The following is a 16438-nucleotide window of genomic DNA, read 5'->3' as shown; positions in this document are numbered from 1 at the left end:
AAGTTTTACTATTGGTATAAAAATAACTGCAATGCAATGAGGAAGTTATTTCAACGTCTTTTATTGACTATTCTAGAATATTAAAAGTGGCAGACGAAAAAACAAAAAATAAAGCTCAACTTTTCTTCTAATTACCGACCGCGTTTTACTATGGCAACTGGTTCACAGTTAAAACTTATTGGACATCATTTTAATTGTGTTCTAAAAATTGTCAGGGCTGTCACAAATTTACGACAAAGGTACATTCATCATCTTCTTGTGAAGTGACTCCGGTTACTGCACTCACGCAAAATTGCTGGTCCCCCAACCCCTTTTCCAAAAGGAGGTGTCAGCATTCAGGCAATTTAGGTAAATGGAGTATGGATGAAGAATAAATTATCTTGTCACATTAACAGTTTGGAACAACATTCATTTAACTCTGGGCTTCTTCAAATGCTGAGAGCCTTTGTAGTTTTGCAACCCTTGACTTGCGCAGGATGTGAACAGCTCTCACGCAGCCTCCAGCATCTCAGTGACTACGGAGTCGAGCTAATGTAATCAAGACAAGATGCAAACGAAGAACAAAACCCGCACCTCAATCCAAGGAGCGATTATGCTGACCCACTGTTTTACATAGCATTTGTTAGACAAAGACTGTGTCTTCTTTATAGTGCTGCATGCGTTTCTGTGTTTTAGCATGTGCGAAACTATTTGTGCCCCTCATTTCATTTTATTTATTTATTTTTTTTTACATTTTGTCTCATGACATCCACAAATTCCATGTTCCTACTAGTCTTACACGTCTTTAGAGATTAAATATCTGCCCTTTCGTCTTCGCACAACAGCTCAAGATTCTCGTTTGCATTCCATTACAACTTTGGCTGCAGTAGAATGATTGTGATGGTTTCTGATAATGTCTTGTAGGCAAGTGAACTCCCACTCTAGGCTCAAGTCTTTCCTAGCATCCAATTAGTCCCATTAAACCACGGTTGGAAATTGCAATCTTTAACATTAACCTACCCATTGTCACTCTTATGTGTCAGGTTTATGAATGCTTTTTTCACACAGGAAGTGGTCGACTGCACGCTGCTTTAAAAATCCATTATTGTTTATGCATTGCTCACCGGCACAGAGGGGACTATGCTGTGCTGTGCCAAGTTGCGGGCGCTGCCTTGAGCTTTGAAATTATTTTCTGTGATCTCATATGGGTGGTTCAAATTAGAAACAAAAAGTCATACATATCCACCAAGACACAGGAAAAGCAGGCAATATCTCAGTATGGAGCTAAAACACATGATTAAAGAAATATTGGGACCAATGTTTTTTTTTTCTTTTTTAAAGCTGTTATTTGGATGAATACATCTGACCACTTGTGGGTAAAAGGTGACATTAAAAGGCTATAACAATTAGATCCATCTTTATAATACAATACAAAATTGCGCATAAGTGAGCACCAACTGATGATGAGCCACTATACTTCTGTCAACATCATTTGCCCTCATTAACATATTTGCTTACTCCCTGCTCTGTCCTCTGTCCTGTTTTTGGCTGTAGTTTCATGGTGAGAGCAGCTTGTTGGATTTTCGATGTAAAAGCTGCCTCATAATTGTACCTTCAACAGATTCTGCTACGTGAGCAAAAGATCTCTGCAGCTCCTCCAGAGTTGCCTTTGGGATCTTGAATGTTTCTGGCCTTTGAGGGTATCGGAGCAATAGGAAATGAGAAGTTTTGCTTCCATTTCAGTTATATGTTATTTTGTGTTGGCTCATTACGTAAAATCGCACTAAAATACAGTGAAGTTTAGTGATTGCAACATAACCAGAGTTGCAAGGAAGGCCTCTATATTAACTTAAAAACAGGGGTGACACCACCATTTCCTTCTGCAAGGCCTTATAAATAAAACATTTGGCTGATATTGTGGAACCCCTGCGCAGCATCCATCCCTCATTCAGACAAGGAAATAAATCTTACAACACTTCTGGCTACTTATGGTCTAGTTGCTGAATTACTCACAGCATCGTGGCAGGATGTGTAGACAATGTGAACCTGCTTGAGATCCCTATCAAGGAAATGTCTCCGTATGGCAAGGACATTGCAGCCGCAGCAGTTGTCCTCCTCCACTGTGACGGACTGAGACAACCGTGAGCCAGACACCGATGTGCAGCTGGACACAAAGAGAACGGTAACAGGGGTGGGGGTGTGGGGGGGTAACAGACCGGTGTTAGATTGTTCAGCAGACTGCAGATGAAGTGGACAAAATAGAAATGCAGCAACAGCAAGTAAGATAACAGGGATATAATTAGCATCCCAGCGCAGGAAATCTGGGTACGAGCATGTGATAAATTCAACACTGCTTGGGTCAGTGAGTGGGTCTAACTGGAGTGGTATTGTCTCGGTGGATTACCACTTGGCAAGTGTTGACGCATGCGAAATTTGATCTGGGCTGAAGAGGCTCAAGAGACACAGAAACCAAATAGATATAAATGTGTGGGTGTGTGTTTGAGTACTTACGGACAGGAGCTGGCGAGGCGGCACAGCCCACAGCCAGGCTTCCTCATCAGGTACATGGGCCAACCGTATGCAGCCAGGGCAAAGAGCATATAATAACACACCTCCTTGTACATGTGCATCTCCACCTAGGAGGAGAAAACGCACAAAATTTGCATCAGAGTGGGTGCAACGGGAGAAACTGCATGTATTTCAATTACATCAAGTAGAAATGTTATCTTTGTAAATGCAGCAAGACCAGAACATGAGCAAAAATCAGGAAAATAAACTCACTGAGTTCTTGAGGTCCAGATACCTCGTACTACGTGTGACTGGTATTCCTGACAAGAATGCTATAATGTCATTGTTGGCCTGTAGACAAAAAAGAAAAGCAAAAGTAACATTTAAATTTGAATTCATTTACTTAGTTCCATTTAAAAAAATAAAAATAAAACAAAACAGGGAATCAGAAAGAGTGATACCTGGCCCAGGACATTGGATCTTTTTGACCTCTGTGTCTGGCGGAGAAGAACCAGTCCGGCAATAATATCACTGGGCACAATGTCCAGGTCTCTGAAGAATTCTGCAAAAAGGCCGGCCACTTCTGAGTATGCATCCTGGTCATGGAAGCAACAGATATCAGGATTAAGGGGACAATACAAATAAAACCTTCGAAAAAAATCAGTACTGGAGCAGCGTAATACTTTGATCACAGTAGCATCAATGAGTGCAATATTGTAATTAGAAAGGATTGTCGCAACGTTAAGTAGGCTGTAGTATTTCTGAGGCCACACTTCAAAACTCTCTATTCAAAGAATAGATTTGACTAGTTGAAGGGGCCTTTAAAGCCCACAATTTACATAGATTTTGGAGACCAAGATGCTGACGCTTAAGAAGAGTAGTAAAGATGGAGCAGAAAAAAAAGTGAGGAGAATTAAATTTGATTAGAATCAATACCATCATATTCAACAATAATGTTGCAATTTCCTGTTTTCTTTACAACGTACAGCTTGGATCAACATGTAACATCTCAAATAACTTGTGTGGTGTAGATTAGCCGTCATCGGTCAGGTGGACAATGTGAAATTAATTAATTTAACTTGGTTTGCATTGTAGTAAGCATACTTGGGAGAAAGTCTCACTCAAAGAAATGGGAAAAAAATTATTGATTAGAGAGACGGAGAGCCCACTTTGCTCAGCATCTTGCCTCAGCAGCTTAAAAAGCAAAGGAAAATGTGGCTGGGGATCACTCCCAAATGCAACTTTGTTAACCTCTAGATAAAATAGAAAGGACCCAGTGCTAGGTTTATGGTTTTTAACATCTCCCAGGGACAACCTATCTCTCATATTGCACATATATATCAGAGCCATTATAAACTATTACATGTTATTCACATTAGAGCATTTGTCGGATTTCCACACACTGAAGACATTTTGCTGTGATCAAACAATTTATTAAGTATTTCTGTCACTGGGATTTAAGTCCAACTTTTTATTCATTTAGAGAATAAAGTTTCACTTGTATTCTCTTAAATAGGAAAGAGGTTCGGGAATTGTTGCGACTCACCGATTGTGTATCCTGGGCTCTTGTGCAGCACATGAAGAACTTCAGTCTTCTGCTCCAGCTGCTGGCCTGGCCTTCTTCTAGTCTGTGTCTAACAGCGAGAAGAGCACAAAAGATTTCCGTTATAGATCCGTCATACTAAGAGAGAGAGAAGAATTTAGGGAGCCCGTTTGAACCTGAGAGTGTATGTGGTTAGGTTCCGCTGACGCCGACGGGTTGCTTTGAGTTTGACAAAAGTCCGACCCGTTGGATCGAAGGTGCACATGAGGGTAATGCAAACGCTGAGTATCACCAGCCAGTTACACGCAACGATTCCTGCAAAGAATGTCAAAAGGATATTTTAATGCCAACATAAAATGTCTGGGAGTTAATTTGTTTGCTCTAGTTTCATATATTAAATCCTTTTTTCCACATACCCAAAGCCAAGTTTTTTGCAGTGACATCAGAGCACGGCTGGTAATACTGGACAAGCCAGGCAATGCCTACTACAGCATACACTAGCTCAACTAGTAAAATGGCTAAAACGAAAGAAAAAAAAAGAGAGGATTCATGTTAAAATACATTTTCCATCCAATCATATACTGTTCAGAAACAAAACTAATTGTCAGCCATAGTCTCTTACCTAGTCTGATGTAAATCACATACTGCACAGCTTCCCTGGGCTGTGTGTACAAAATGCTGCCCCTCATACTCAACCACATGATGGCGCTCTCACATATAAGGCAGCTGACGAGGATGCCCAAGTATCCTCGGCCATGGTCCACCAGCGTGACAGAACACGACAGGTCTGAGCCGTACCGAAGGCCGAAGAGAACCACGGACAGAACCACCAACCTGGGTTGGAAAGAGAAGAGAGAACTTTGTCTTTCTGTACAGATTTACTGTTAAGTCCGAGAATCAGACACAACGTTCGGTGGAGTGGTGGGAATCCATACAACTGCTGAAACACTGACTCACCAGATGCAGTGCAGCAAAAAAAGGAAGAGGGCGGGCAACACTAGGTCATCACTGCCAACTGACCAGCGCCGCCTAAACATCACCATCCCAGGCATCACTGCCCTGTGAGGGAAAGAAAGAGAAAGGTTTGTCAGTGCCTCGAAATTCATATCAGATCAATTTTTTACTTTTTAATCTTGCATCCAAAATGATCAACATCACATTATTTTCTATCAAACATTTTCTCCCAGCCTGCATAGTCAACAAGTTAAAAGCAGTGATAAACGTGCAAAACTGTTATAAACCTTCAGCGTATGCTGTCAGAGATTAGTTAGATCAAATATAGTAAAATCTTAGAAGTCAACATTGTCAATGTGTTAGGTATCCATTTTTTATTAAAATAAATAATATTCAAAAAGCTCTACATTGAGAAGTAGAGGTGAGGGAGATGACATTTAGAAAATAATGACACGTTGAAAGGGTACAACAGGTTAGGTAAAAAATGTAAGAAAACATAAGATTTAATAAATTATACACTTGTTAGGTGGAAAAGCTGCTTTAATTTCATGCTACCTTTAAAAAAGACAGATTGCTGTTGTTTCCTGCAGGTTAAAAATACATTTAACAGTCTAGAAAAAAAAATCCAACCAGAACTATTGCCTGGCAACATCAAAGTGTTTAATCAGTTTGAAAAGGTTGTAAACTTATTATTAAGTTAGATTTTTTATAAACTCACATATGGCCCGTTTAGTTTTTTTTAGGGGGGGATTTGACATTTGGTCATTAAAAATGTATATTAGACTGACCAGCATTTAGGTTTAACTAATGAGCTTCACAGGAGTTAAAACTGAGGAAGAGGGCAAGAGTTTCAACAAGGCTGCAGTTTATAGAAGAGCCTTTAACAAGTTGTCACATAGTCGTATTTCATCTCTTGTTCATTTTACTCAAGCACTGAGGAAAAAAAAAAGCATGCTTAGTTGCCAGACAGCTAAAGGAAAGCAGTGCATGTCTGAAACATGTCTGTTTACATGTGACTTTAACAAACTGACCGTCAATAACGGGACCATTTCTGAAATAACATACTTTCTGTTTTTAAAATAATCAGATTTGAAAACCTACAACCAAGACAACTCTTGGTTAGTTTCAGAAAACAAACATAAAGGTTTCAAACATGTATTTATTATACAGCACCGGGAAAAAAAATTACAAGACCACTTAAAATGATCAGTTTCTCTCATTTTACTCTTTATAGGCATATGTTTGAGTAAAATAACATTCTTCTTTTATTCTACAAACTACTGACAATATGTCTCCAAAATTCTAAGCAAACAAAATGTAACATTTATTTGCAGAAAAAGAGAAATGGTCAAAATAGCAAATAAGATGCACAACAAGTTGATATTATTTTAGAAACAATACTAATGTTTTAACTCAGGAAGAGTTCAGAAATCAATATTTGGTAGAAAAACCATGAGGTTTTCAATGGTTCAGTGCAGTGGTCTCTTATTTTTTTTCCAGAGCTGTATTCCAGTAAGTGCAATAAATAGTTATTCCCTGTATTTCATCCATAACTGCATTTGTGGGCCAACTTCTTTTACAGCTCTCGGTAAGGTTGTGTAGAATATTACAGAAAAAGCTGACATTTGTTCTTCGATAGCTCGGGAAAGAAAAAGATTTCAAGAAGCTTTCATCCATTCTGTTGCAAACAATGAGAAAACTGGGCATCTTGTTGTCATCTAACACATTCCCAAGTCCCCTGGACCATAGTACTTTGAAGATTAACCAAATTCACAGTCCAGAAGCTTGGCAAGGGCAACGCAACACTTCTGTCCTTTGTTTATGTCTAGCTAATAAAAAATTTGAACATTTTCTTCAAATGTGGCTGCTAATGGATCCTAATATAAGCGCAGATTACATTCTAATCATTCCGGATGGGATTGACAGGAAAATAGGGCTCTTGTATTTTTTGGTGCAGTTATGTCTCTGTTTCTTGATAAAACTTCTAGAATGATGACCACATTCATTTTTCTGCCATCTTGGAGATCTAGCATGTGTTCAAAGCCTTTATTCCTGTTCTCTATTGCCAAACAAATGATTATTTACTACTGTGGAGGCATTGGAGATCACTTCAGGAGACAATACACCAGAAATTGTCATCAACACAAAAAAAGGTAAAAAGAGTTAGGCGCAGTCCATTGGTTTAGTAATCACAGCAAATACAGCCTATATCAATGTTTCAATAAACTGAAGACCTTGTGAATAGTTACAATAAAATCCCTTGTTTGTCAGAAGCAAAAAGAAATGTTACTTCTTTTGGTTCATAGGACAAAATACGTGCTAAAAACAAGGAATCATAGTTTAACTTGCAAAAGAGGAGAACTAACCGGAATGCCCTAAAAATTATAAGAGACAATAAAGTATTAACTACACATAACAGTTTTACTTGTTGGTGAGGCTTGAATTTTCTTTATATCTGAGGAACCAGAGTTTTCAAACTTTTTAAAGATATTTTTTAAATAAATAGTGACCAAACAAAAAAACTTATTGATTTCAGGTAATTTAACCAAAAAATGTTTTTACGTTTCTATACATAGATCACTGTACACAGAATTACATATTTTGAGAATTTATTTCTGTTAATAGAAAGAGGACGGTTTCCCTCTAATGAAAACTCAAAAATTTAATTAATGACAGTAATCTATGTAAATAGGAAGGGATTTTTTTATGCACCTTTGACAGAAAAATCACAAACTCAGGCAGAAAGTACAAAAAATGAAAACATAATAAAAACAAATCCTACAGATAACTTAGAAAAAAATATTATAAAATTTAGAAAGAAAGATCTTTAGAAAAAGCATGGCTGAACAAGAATGTCTGCAGATGCATTTTAAATGAGGAAAAGTAAAATAATGGAGCTTCGTTCTGCACTCGAGTCGCAACAATCTGGAAAGAGTGAGCCCCTTTAGTTTTATATCTGGCCTTCAGGCTTCAGGACCTGAAGGCTCAAGTTGGAGTCTGTTGCATTTACCATCTAGTAATAATAGAAGGGAGCTTAAACATGCAGCATCCTGAATGTTAAAAATTAATCTTAAAATGAATAGGTAACCAGTGCAAACATTAAAAATGGGAGCGATGTGGCTCCACTGTCAATTCATGTTTAGACTCTTTCTGCAGAGTTGTGCACCAACTGAAAGTGTTTGAGCTTTGTCGTTGACACATGTGAGAAGTGTCCAGAGGTGACAAGAGGAAATAAAAGAATGAAAAACCACCTTCAGTAACTGTTTTGACACCAACCTTTTTTAGAACATTTGGAAACACTTCACAATTTAAACATTTTGGACAAGCTGTTTGAGTGACCTTCAAGAGAGATTGATTTGTTAAAAACAAGTAAAACCAGTTCCTAAAAAGATATACTGAAGTGTCAACCTTCTGAAAAATTTGTTTATGCACCGTCTATGCTCGGTACACGATCAGAGCTCCTTTTGTGTGAATTACATCATCAATGTGGTATGGTATGAAGGTGATGAGCATGTCGCTCCGTTGAGGTGTTCAGACACACCTGGTAGCGACGTCTGCAAATGCCATTTTCATAGAGTGGTTATGGAATTTAGGTCAAGCCAACAAACTTGCTTGACCTGATCTCATGGTCTCTCATAGCCCAGATTGGATACAATACAAGTACAGTAGAATAAGACATGACATGGCTCCTGACACCATCATTGTCTGAGGAAATGTCATGATGGACCTCAAGCAACTTTTATACTTACTCTTCCTCCACAGTCTGAGGTCTTGATTAAAAAAAAAAAAAAAAAAAAGTATTCCACTAATTTTCTCCTCAATCTAAGTAAGAAACATCTGATGTAACTTCTGGACCAAGAGTTACTTAAAAAAAGGAAGTAAAAGTTGTAGCCTATGACCAAGATAAGTCTGTGTGTGGCGGCTCTTGAAGAATTGAGTGTTACCAAAGTATATGCCTTGTGTATATCCTCCAATTTCTTGAATGGGCAAAGCAGCACAATCCTTTCAAGGCAGCAGTTATTCCAGTTTTTCTGGAATAACTGTTCAGAATGCTTAATCAAAGATTGTTGATTAAGCATTCTGAACAACAACCTTTGCATAGAATTGCCTTTTGCAGCTTACCCTTTTCGTGGAAATTGTTATCAACCGTCTACTCCTAGATCACTGTTATGTCAGGAGTGAGTAGGCCAACATAATATCTCTGTCACAAAAATATGTTTATTAATCTCATGTAATATTCTAATACTCTGATCAAATTAATGTAGGGTTGGATCATTAGCTGTGCGAGTTACGATAATCAGAATTAACTAAATATAACCTTGAAATAAAGCACTGTGTCGTCTTAATAATATGTACCACTTTTGAACCGAGTTAAATAAGATTGTTTCTTTATATTAGTCTGATTTATTGAGGTGTACCTGTATTTTATGCTTGCTTCTAATTTAATGTATTTAAATGCCACACTGACATTGCCATACTGAATTCACGTTTTTTTTTCTTCTTTTTAATAGATACACAGGCATCTGAACAAATACATCAACACATTTGATGAGGTAATAAACTTTACTGCCAATAGCTTCAGACAACTGAGGCAATACACTATAAACCACAGCTATTAAAAAGTAGAAGCAGAAAGAACAAAATTATTTCTCTTGAAAGGGAATGACGTTTCACGTGTTCAATGAGAAAGATGTCATTTGATGCGTAACACTGAATGTAAAGAATTTTTTTCCACTAACAAGACTATAGATTTTACTCAGCCAGATTAACTGCTCTGACTACTGTGATGCATTAAACTGGAAATGAGTCACTCCATGGCCCCTCATTTGTTCTGGATATTAATGTCTACTGTAAAAAGAAATAACAGGAACTTTCTCAACATAACAGGATGTTGTAACACTTTCTTTCCTACTTTTTGGACTGAAAACAGGAAGCAGTTACTGATGGACCTGTTTTTACTGTATAATAATTTTAATCAAAACCAGAACCTGCTCGACATTTCATAATCCAGCTGAAGCTGGAAAAAAAAAAAAAGAACACCGACATTTGCCATTTCTGCTTGACAATAGAGTAAACAATAATATGAGCTATACTACTTGTTTTATTGTATGTATAAAACTGATTATTTTATTCAGATTAAGGCAATTAAGGGCTTTAATTGAACTCTACTTCATTTACCTAGGAGGTATGGTTTGTTTGGGGAGGTGAGAATGCATAATTGAACTCTGACAGCACCACAACAAAGCAAATTCTGGTCCACTTACAGATTTAGGTCTCAGTTAAGGTGAAGTGAMCTCTGGCACGGTCCGAGTGCATATGTGGATGCAGACCGCTCCAAAAGCGGAAAGTGGATAGCTCAAGACATTCTGGGTAAATACAACCAAAACAAACGTGCAAGTGTAGTGCTGGCGGGAGAGTTGGCTCGTGGTGTTTTACCAAAGAGATGAAGAGAAATCCTACAACTGTGTTTACATTTTACAAAGGAATGCCTTCATGTCTTCTTCAGAGGTTTTTGTGTAGTTTCTTTCAGTGGTTCTTGGTGCAGCACCACAACAGGTGAGGGGGGAACAGGTTTTTCAAAGATTTGGTTTGAAAAACCAAATGGTGCAATGAAAGAGAACTGCACCAGCTGAAGATGTAACAAATGTAATTTTGGTCCCCAATTGGACTGAGTCTACCAGACTAACAGGTGTGAAAACAACCTAAGAGTCTAAAGAAAAAAAGCAGAAAAAAATCCCCAATCTACACCCTTCCAGTGAAAAAAACACAGCCTCTCCTAAAACTTCAATCTGGGTGAAGTAACATCAATGAGGACAGATGGAAGAACAAGGGTAGAAAGAAATGCCAAAAAAAAAAGAAAAGTTAACAGATAAACTTCTCCAAATCTCTTTTAGGCCAAAACAATCAGGTCAATTACACTGCGAGAGTCCACTTTTAAAATAAAAAGTACATAAGAAACCAGAGACACATTAATCAGCACTCTCCTGTGGGCAGATTGTTGAAACACTTTTTCTTACTCCCAGCAGAGACTTCAACAGTGAAAAAAATAAATTGACATAATTATTAATCAGAGGAGAATTCAGGATTTATGATCCATTCTTTTTCTAGTGCACATCTACACACTTTCCTCTGGGGACTATTTAACACAACATGAAGACACTCAGTTCATACAGTATTGTACGCACTTTACTTAAAAGGAATATCAGTTAGTATATTGAAATATAACAAAAATTAATATGCAGTCCGTGGGGAAAAAAAAATTCATGAATGTCAATACAGAAAAAAAAAAAAAAGTTTTTTTCCTGTTTGGCTTCTCACAGAACCGTAGAGGAGCTTCCATTTGGCCCACATCAGTGTTGTTCACTTATTGAATCTTGTTCAACAAGAGAACAACATTGTTTAAATGTTGTTCTCTCGTTGAGGTTTGTAGGTATTAGAACATGTACAGCACTTTTAGGATGAGGTTTGAACCTTGACTGGGCCACCCACTGTAGATTTGTTGCAGGAGTTTCTTTCAGATCATTCTTTCAGAATTTTCACGTATCACACCTCCTGGTCAATTTAAACTTGTAGTCGTGCCACCGCAGATCTTAATTTCTGAGACCAGTAATCTGCCCAAAACACCAGTCAGAGCAGATCATTTAATTAGGCACATTTAATCAGCAGCACCTGGTTTTTACTTTTACTCTTAGATCCTATGGAAGCAGCTAGAGTCACAGTTTCTCCATTGTATTTTTGTCATGCGATTTGAAAAAAAACAAGGTCAAATTGAAGTATTTTTAGAACCTGGAACGGATCAGGTTATGTTTGTTATAGTACGATGCACAAGGCAATAGAATCAAAAGAGGATGCACTTTTCATCCAACTAGTTCTGGTTTCCAATCATATCTGCAACTGTTTTCACAACTCGAGTATATATCATAAACCCTTCAAACTCTTCATGAGCAAAGAAGAAAAACAATAGTTACTCAATACAACAAAAGTTCTAGTAAGAGTGCTTGCAGCACAAAAGACTGAGTGTGAAAATCGGCTTTTCTCCACACGTCTATTAATAATAAAAGGTGTAGATATGCAGGGACTTGCAGTTTGTGTTAATATCTGTTACTTTCACTTACAATGGTTTTCTGTTGTCAAATCACTGAATTGTCATTGCGCAGAGTAACCCCACACCAATATTATCAAGTGGATTTCTAGCAGTGATTATTAGATTACTGCAAAATATGACTAAATATTTCTTCCACATTCAATTAGACAAAATTCTCTTAACAGGTTAATATGTTGTGGCATTCAAATATATTTTGCCCTTTTAAAACACAAAAAAATATACAACTTATGGAAGCTAGAAAAACGTTAGGGAAATAAATCTATCCCAATTTGTAATGAAATAGTTATGCTTTATTAAGCCTCTCTTGCTTTCAATCAACATAAAATTAAAACTCTGAATCATAAAAAGTTTGAAAAGCACAGGAAGCAAGCACTCAAAGACATGCTTTGATAACTGTAAATTTTGTTTAAATTTAATTAAAAGCAGCATCTACAAAATATTGTATTGGCAATATACCAGGCCTAACATTACAGTGACAAATGCCATTTACAACTCTAAAACATAATGTACTATTTTGATCATGCTAAATGTGTGCTATAATCAATACAAGCCAACTATTTCTCTGCATTTTATTGATTCAGACTCAAACAACATTGGTTCAGTATAATACTATGTATGGGACCAATTTCAGAAGGTGCAAACCATCAGAGGAAAAATAAGTAAATAAGTAAATAAGTAAATCAGTAAATCGCTGCATCACCAAGTTTCATATGAATGGCTGTCGTATTAGATTTTGATGTTGGAGATGTCGGAAGACCTCCAACCCTCAATGTCATAATTTCAACTTTCATTCAAATTGATTTAATTCCCCCAAAAAATAGGACACCAACTCCATTGTCTGATTACACCTTGAAATCAAACACAAGTCCAAATTTGAACTGGTCATCAAAAGTACAGAGTTTCCTACAAAAAATACAAAATAATCCCAAAGCATCCCAGAACACTTGCAGAAATTAAACATGTGTTTGGAGCAACAATGTGATAAAATAATGATTGTTTATTTATCAAAGTTTATTGCGTGTTCCAAATTAGATGTCAGTATTACAATATGCTATGTACTTCATACTGTAATGGTCAATGACAAAGTTGTCTTATTCCATATAGTGAAATGTGTAAACAGGATCATAACTTTTTATATATTAGTCCAAGTAGTGGCTCAGAGGCCAATAAAGCACCAGAATAATCCTTACATTGATAAATCATCAATTTGTGCAGTGATGACAACAAAATCCAGCCAATCGATGGTGCAATCAGCTTTGCGCAGTCAGTAATGAGTATAGGACTCTTTGAGTCTAATTTCACAGAAGACGACTAATGTCTCAGTGTTCCATCCTCACTAATAGCTGTTGAGTCCTCAGGGGCCTCCCCATCCATCAACCAAGAGGATGTCAGCCCATTAGTGGTGCAGTTTGGCCGCTACTGTTGACATTAGCTATGCACTTATTGTTCTCGCAAAAGTCAAATGCTTAGATATTATGATGACTTATAAGTGCACAATTTGTTTGTCTTTTCCTTGCATCGCTATTTGCTTACAGTCATTCTGCTAAAACTACAAGAAAACCAAAAGAAAATCTGAAATGCATCTGAATGCAGATTTGGGATACTTTTTACGAAAAAGGTATAAAAAAAAAGGTTAAAGGTGCACCTTATTTAAGAAAGCAATTGAAAATAATCCATACAGTAACTATTCAAAAGCCCAAGCTTAAATTCAGCGCATTGCAAAAGTATTAATATGACTTAAACTTTTCCACATTTTGGAAAAACTACAAACTTTGGTATCTTTATTGGGTTTTATATGTGGCAGAATAAGTGTTATAGAATATAGTGCAGAATTATAAAGTTGAAGGAATAGGATACATTGTTTTCAGGATTTTCTTTTCTTTTTTTTTTTTTACAAATGAAAATTTGAAAAGCATGGTAAGGGTTTGCATTCATCATACATCCATCTTTAGCAAAACCACGTTTTGCAGCAAAATAGATTCAATTCTTTGGTGCAACACCTCTATCACCTATACACATCTAAAGATTGAAACTTTAACTCATTCTTCTTTGCTAGTCTTAACAGATGAGACTGGATAGACAATGTCAGGCAATCTAAGATTTAAAAACTTGCCACAGGTTCTCAGAATGGCCTAGTTAATGTCCAAACACAAATACTTTTAACAATATATGACCTAAACCATTTCATTGTACCTGTAATTTCATACTTGGGGTTATTTATCTGTCTTTCACATCAACTCGAAACAGGTTTGCAGACGGTGCAGAAAGAAAGCCCCCAAGGAGCATGATTCAGTTAATACTATATTCCACTTTCTTTAAAATAACACATTGTTACAGTGCACAACTAACAGTTGTCCTGTCAACAGGTTATCTCTCCTGTCCTGTGGATCTGGGTAGCTCCTCCAAAGTTACTATGGGTCTCTTTCTTTCTCTATGAAAGTCCTCCTTCCCCAGTCTGTTAGTTTGTTAAGGTAAAGAAAAAAATAATAATAAAAAAAGTAGGTTTGCAACTTTTATAGTTTTTGATGGCTGAATGATACTCAGAGATATTTAAAGCTTTAGATATTGTTTCAGGACCTAAAAATGCTTAAGCCCCTCTACAACTTCATACGTGATCAGTCTGATGTGTCCCTTAGTCTTCCTGATGCCGTTTTCTCACTAATGTTCTCACAAAACAGCTGGATTTATCCTGAGATTAAATTACACAATTATACACATGCCATGTGCCAATTAAGCGACTTCTGTAGGCATTTGGTAGCAAAAGATTTTATAAAGGGGCAACAGAGAAAACGGAACTTATCACAAAATGAATGCCACACTTTTTAGATTTTTGTGCAAAAAATAAGTAAAGCTATGAGTTCTTTTCCTTTAATTTCAGCGTTATAGTTATATTTTATTTCGGTCCATATCATATCAAACAGAAACACACTGAAGTTTCTGGTCCTAATTTGACAAAATGTGGTAAAGTTCAAAGGGTAGGAATAATATTGCAAGTACTGCAAAATTACTGGTTTAACATTGAGCTTTTACATGTCTTTCCCCCTCTGAAATTCACACACAGTTACACGGCGCCTTCAATTAATTATTTGTAGCTTGTTTTCTTCGCAGTCATACCCTGATTAGCATTACAGAGGCACGGTGTTCATAGTTCATTAAATAAACTTTGACCAGTGAAGTGGCCGTTGAGTCGAACAATCTCCTTGCAACTTAAAGATGGTAACTCAGCGCCAGAGTTAGATTAAAGTAGATTAGTCAGGAACTTTAAATCTCAGCAAGTTATTTAATTGTGTCTGGTCAGCGGTTGAAGAACGACAACTAAGACAGAAGAAGAGATAAGGGAAACTGCAAGCCTGAATTTGCTTTAAAAAGAAGTTTCTCTAACGCAACAATCCAAGTAAATACTGTTGAAATAACAATAAGACTATTTCAATTTTTGAATGTCAATGTATATTTTGTTTGCTTTATGGCCTAAACCCCATTGATACCAAAATGCATTATAATATATCTTGAGTGCAGACACAGAAAGAAGAACATGAAGAATCACCTGACAGCAACATTTGAAAGATTGTGATAATAAAATACATCGATTATTTCAAAAATAGCACCCAACACTGAATCTTTCTAAAGATGATACTGGTCAATAAAACTGAACTGAAAATGGCCAAACACACTTCCAAGTCTGGCTCCCGTTCTACTGAACATGACGTGCCCTCTTCTAAATGTGAAAGATAATACATTACAGCAGAGATCCTGTGCTCCTGTGCTCCTGTATGTACCCCCTGCACAAACAACTGAAGATTCGCTCCATGAGTCTCCTTGGTACTGTTCAGTGAAAATTAAAAACCAATTCATTATTGATGCAGTGGGAGTGGGGGAGAAGCTTCCCAATATTAATAATGAGTTGAAGTTTCACTTTGTATTAAGAACCTTCCTCCTCAAGCAGTGGATAAAGCCAGTGCTTATGCCTAAAGCACATCTTTCTGTCTGCATAAAAACCCAAATCTAAATGTCCAGAGCCTGACCCTCTATGGTAGCTCTACTTGGCAAGCAAACACTTCCATCCTAAACTGCTGCTCTCGACTCTGCTATGATATGCATTCGGCATGAGTCATCCAAACTAAAACTCCCATCCTGAGTGTCTCCATCTGCAACCAAATGACATATGTGATTTTGAAAAGGCTGGGATATATTGCTGCATGTGAGCAAATGTTTTGTGCCCCAAACACAGTGTGCTCCTGTGTGCCAGGCCGATCCCCACGTGACTACGTAACAATGAAGCAACAACAATGCCAGGGCTCCCAGTATTTCCCGATGGCTTTGTCCCTGATAGAGATAAACAACGACAAGGT

General features: G+C 37.1%; 1 protein-coding gene across 2 annotated transcripts in view; it reads right to left on the bottom strand.

Annotated features, from left to right (window-relative positions):
• The window catches only part of dagla (diacylglycerol lipase, alpha), a 39925-nt gene that overhangs the window by 14426 nt on the left and 9061 nt on the right, over positions 1 to 16438 (bottom strand). For both annotated transcript variants that reach the window (XM_008405219.2, XM_008405217.2), the window contains exons 2-10: positions 4988 to 5089; positions 4653 to 4864; positions 4447 to 4548; positions 4207 to 4345; positions 4034 to 4121; positions 2949 to 3083; positions 2761 to 2838; positions 2491 to 2615; positions 1993 to 2143 (exon numbers count right to left, since the gene is read on the bottom strand). In XM_008405219.2, coding sequence (XP_008403441.1) covers positions 1993 to 2143; positions 2491 to 2615; positions 2761 to 2838; positions 2949 to 3083; positions 4034 to 4121; positions 4207 to 4345; positions 4447 to 4548; positions 4653 to 4864; positions 4988 to 5082 — 1125 coding nt within the window. In that variant the 5' untranslated portion in view covers positions 5083 to 5089. The remainder of the gene's footprint in view (positions 1 to 1992; positions 2144 to 2490; positions 2616 to 2760; positions 2839 to 2948; positions 3084 to 4033; positions 4122 to 4206; positions 4346 to 4446; positions 4549 to 4652; positions 4865 to 4987; positions 5090 to 16438) is intronic.

Source organism: Poecilia reticulata, linkage group LG3 (assembly GCF_000633615.1).
Source record: "Poecilia reticulata strain Guanapo linkage group LG3, Guppy_female_1.0+MT, whole genome shotgun sequence".
Taxonomy (NCBI): Eukaryota; Metazoa; Chordata; class Actinopteri; order Cyprinodontiformes; family Poeciliidae; genus Poecilia; species Poecilia reticulata.
Note: the sequence above shows the minus strand (reverse complement) of the source record. Positions and strands in the feature narration are given on the sequence as shown.